This window comes from Scyliorhinus torazame, chromosome 31 (assembly GCF_047496885.1).
Source record: "Scyliorhinus torazame isolate Kashiwa2021f chromosome 31, sScyTor2.1, whole genome shotgun sequence".
NCBI lineage: Eukaryota > Metazoa > Chordata > Chondrichthyes > Carcharhiniformes > Scyliorhinidae > Scyliorhinus > Scyliorhinus torazame.
In genome coordinates this window covers 21,368,198-21,372,001 of record NC_092737.1, presented here as the reverse complement: position 1 = coordinate 21,372,001, position 3,804 = coordinate 21,368,198, and the positions used below count along the sequence as shown (strand labels likewise).

General features: G+C 53.5%; 1 protein-coding gene across 1 annotated transcript in view; it reads right to left on the bottom strand.

Annotated features, from left to right (window-relative positions):
- Positions 1 to 319: 319 nt before the first annotated feature.
- LOC140404758 (TSC22 domain family protein 2-like) overlaps positions 320 to 3,804 on the bottom strand; it is a 21,833-nt gene continuing 18,348 nt past the window's right edge. Inside the window, exon 3 of the mRNA XM_072493473.1 lies at positions 320 to 812. Within this exon, the coding sequence (XP_072349574.1) occupies positions 591 to 812 (222 nt within the window). The 3' untranslated portion in view covers positions 320 to 590. The remainder of the gene's footprint in view (positions 813 to 3,804) is intronic.

Genomic DNA, 3,804 nt, shown 5'->3' with positions numbered 1-3,804 from the left:
GGAGAGGGACAGAGAGAGGGGGAGGGGCAGAGAGAGGGGGAGGAGTAGAGAGAGGGGGAGGAGCAGAGAGAGGGGGAGGGGCATAGAGAGGGGGGAGGGGCATAGAGAGGGGGAGGGGTATAGAGAGGGGGAGGGGCAGAGGGAGGGGGAGGGGCAGAGGGAGGGGGGAGGGACAGAGGGAGAGGGGGAGGGACAGAGAGGGGGACAGGGGAAAGTCAGACCCACCAGAACCGGCGTCTTAGAAGACTGAGCTCAATTTCCTTCTCCTTCCCCCCCCTCCCCATGCCCACCAACCTTCCTGAGACCTTGAATGCAAGCCGCACCCCCCCCCCCCGGTCATCCTTTCTGCTCGCCCCACTCTCCCAACGTCGCCCCTGCACACACACAGTCTTATTAAAAAAAGGCAGCGATTGCCAAGTTAGCAGCATGACACAGATCAGTCTGTTTAGAAGCTCAGATGGCACGGGCGCGTTGCTGGAGTGTTGGTGACAGGAGACGCCTGGCAGTATTACCTCCCCTCTCGGTGTGTAGTGTTTACTGGGGGGGGGATCCCAACACTGCCACACAGCGTTCCCTCCCCTCCGTGCGCCTCAGGCAGTGTTGGCGGGTGACGATCCCGAGGATCCGGTGCTACTTCCCGCGCTCCGCAGCTGTGTCTGGAGTTGGGAGAGCTGGTCGGGGTTGGCGAGCGACTTCAGCAGCGAGTTCTCCTGCTCGAGCAGGGTGTTGCGGTCGATGAGCTCCTTGATCTGCTCCTTCAGCACCTCCACCTCCTCGCGCACCGCGTACATCAGGTGACTCTTGACCAGGTCCTGTGGGACAGGGGAAAGGCACAATGAGGTTCTCCACTCTCCGTAATCACAATCATGGGCGTTGTTTAAAAACCCGTCTGGGCTCACTAATATCGCCTTGAGGGAGGGAAATCTGCCGTCCGTAGCCAATCCGGCCTACACGTGACTCCAGACTGTGGAAGGCGGGGGGGCGTATTGGTATTGCCGCTGGGCTAGCAACCCAGAGACCCAGGATAATGCTCTGGGGACCCCGGTAAGATCGCAAGAAACTGCAGAGTGTGGTGAACTCAGCCCAATGCATCACACAAGCTTGCCATCCCCCACATTGATTCTGTCTACACCTCCCGCTGCCTCAGGAAGGCAGACAGCATTATCAGAGACCCCTCCCACCCAGGCATTGCCTTCTTCCAGACCCTTCCATCAGGCAGAAGGTACAGAAGTCTGAAGACCCGCACATCCAGAGATAGGAACAGCTTCTTCCCCACAGCTACCAGACTCCTCAACGACTCCCCCTCGGACTGATCTGTTCCCTGTAAGAACACCATTCACGACGCCCTATGCTGCTCTTGCTCATGTATTTGCTTTGTCGATGTACCATTTGTCAATGTTCTCTGTCGATTATTCTTGTGTCTACTACGTACGTACTGTGTACGCTCCCTCGGCCGCAGAAAAATACTTTTCACTGTACTTGGTACATGTGACAATAAATATCAATCAATCAAACCATTGTCGATTGTTGTAAAAAAAAAAAAACATCCGGTTCACTAATGTCCTTTAGGGAAGGAAATCTGCCGTCCTTACCCCGGTCTGGCCTACACGTGACTCGAGACCCCCCCCAGAGCAATGTGGTCGACTCTTCAATGCCCCTCAGGGACGGACAATGAAGGCTGGCCTGTCATAGCAACACTCACATCCCACAAAGGAATATCACAACAGAGGACTTTTGCGACTTCCGACATAAATGGCCTGCTTTGCTTTTTAAAACTTTGACTAACATTGTACTTGTGAGAAAGTGTCGTATAATTATCAACGTTTAAAAATGAAACACACACACCCAAAAATTGGGTACTCTGAATTTATAAAAAAATAAAATAAACTTTCAGTTCTCTTTCGTTGGTGGTTTGACTGGTGTTTGGGTCACTCTGGTTTTATTGCGGGTTGGGCTAAATTCAACAACCCCTCCATAACCCATTCTTCTCCACTCTATCTCGCACAAACAGAATCATTTTTAAACCGCTTCACACTGACAGATAGGAGGGAGAATCTGCAGTGAACGCTTCACCCGTCTTTCACTAAACCACAAACACGCAAGTTAGCCTGGATAATAACAGTGTTATCTGAGAGAGAGGGGGTGAGAGAGAGAGACAGAGAGAGAGGCTGAGAGAGAGGGGGTGAGAGAGAGAGAGACAGAGAGAGAGGCTGAGAGAGAGGAGGTGAGAGAGAGAGAGACAGAGAGAGAGGCTGAGAGAGAGGGGGTGAGAGAGAGAGACAGAGAGAGAGTGGGGAGAGAGAAAGCGAGGCTGAGAGAGAGAGAGACAGAGAGAGAGAGAGAGAGAGGCAGGGAGAGAGAGAGGCAGAGAGGGGGGGGGAGAGAGGGAGAGGGGGAGAGAGAGAGGCTGAGAGAGGCACAGAGAGAGAAACAGGCTGAGAGAGAGAGAGAGAGAGACAAAGAGAGAGGGGGAGAGGGACAAAGAGAGAGAGAAACACACAGACAGACAGAGAGAGACAGAGAAAGAGAGGCAGAGAGAGAGTGGCAGAGAGAGAGACAGAGAGAGAGACAGAGAGAAAGAGAGAGGCAGAGAGAAAGAGGGAGAGAGAGACAGAGTGTCAGAAAGAGAGAGAGAGACAGTGTCAGAGAGACAGAGAGGGAAAGAGGAACGACATTCAGAGAGAGAGAGACAGTCAGAGAGAGAGACAGGGAGGCAGAGAGAGAGGGGGGGGGAAGAGAGTGAGAGGGGGGAGAGAGAGGCAGAGACAGAGAGAGGCTGAGAGAGAGAGGCTGATAGAGGCAGAGAGAGAGAGAGGCAGAGATAGAGAGGCAGAGAGAGACAGAGAGGCAGAGAGAGAGAGAGACAGACGGAGAGACAAAGAGAGGGAGAGAGGGGGAGAGGGAGAGAGACACACAGAGAGGCAGAGAGAGAGAGACAGAGAAAGAGAGGCAGAGAGAGAGAGGCAGAGACAGAGAGAGGCAGAGAGAGAGGCAGAGAGAAAGAGAGAGGCAGAGAGAAAGAGGGAGAGAGAGACAGAGTCAGAAAGAGAGAGAGACAGTATCAGAGAGACAGAGAGGGAAAGAGAAGAAGAGACAGTCAGAGAGAGAGAGAGTAAGAGAGAGACAGAGAGAGGGAGAGGCAGAGAGGGGGGAGAGAGTGAGGGGGGAGAGAGAGAGGCAGAGAGAGAGGCTGAGAGAGAGAGAGGCAGAGAGAGAGAGAGGCAGAGAGAGTGAGAGGCTGAGAGAGTGAGAGGCTGAGAGAGAGAGAGGCAGAGAGAGAGAGGCAGAGATAGAGAGGCAGAGAGAGACAGAGAGAGAGAGAGACAGACGGAGAGACAAAGAGAGGGAGAGAGAGAGGGAGAGAGAGAGGGACAAAGAGAGAGAGAGACACACACAGACAGACAGAGAGGCAGAGAGAGAGGCACAGAAAGAGAGGCAGAGAGAGACAGACAGACAGAGAGAGGCAGAGAGAGAGAGAGAGAGAGGCAGAGAGAAAGAGGGGGAGAGAAACAGAGTGTCAGAAAGAGAGAGAGAGTGAGAGTGTCAGAGAGACAGAGAGGGAGAGAGAAGGAGAGGCAGTCAGAGAGAGAGAGAGTCAGTCAGAGAGACAGAGACAGAGAGAGCGAGGCAGAGAGAGAGAGAGGCAGAGAGAGAGAGGGACAGAGAGGGACAGAGAGAGACAGGGAGCGAGAGAGACAGGCAGAGAGAGGGAGAGAAAGAGAGTGAGAGAGAGAGAGAGGGAGAGAGAGAGACAGAGGCAGAGAGAGAGACAGTCAGAGAGAGAAAGAGACAGAGAGAGAGACA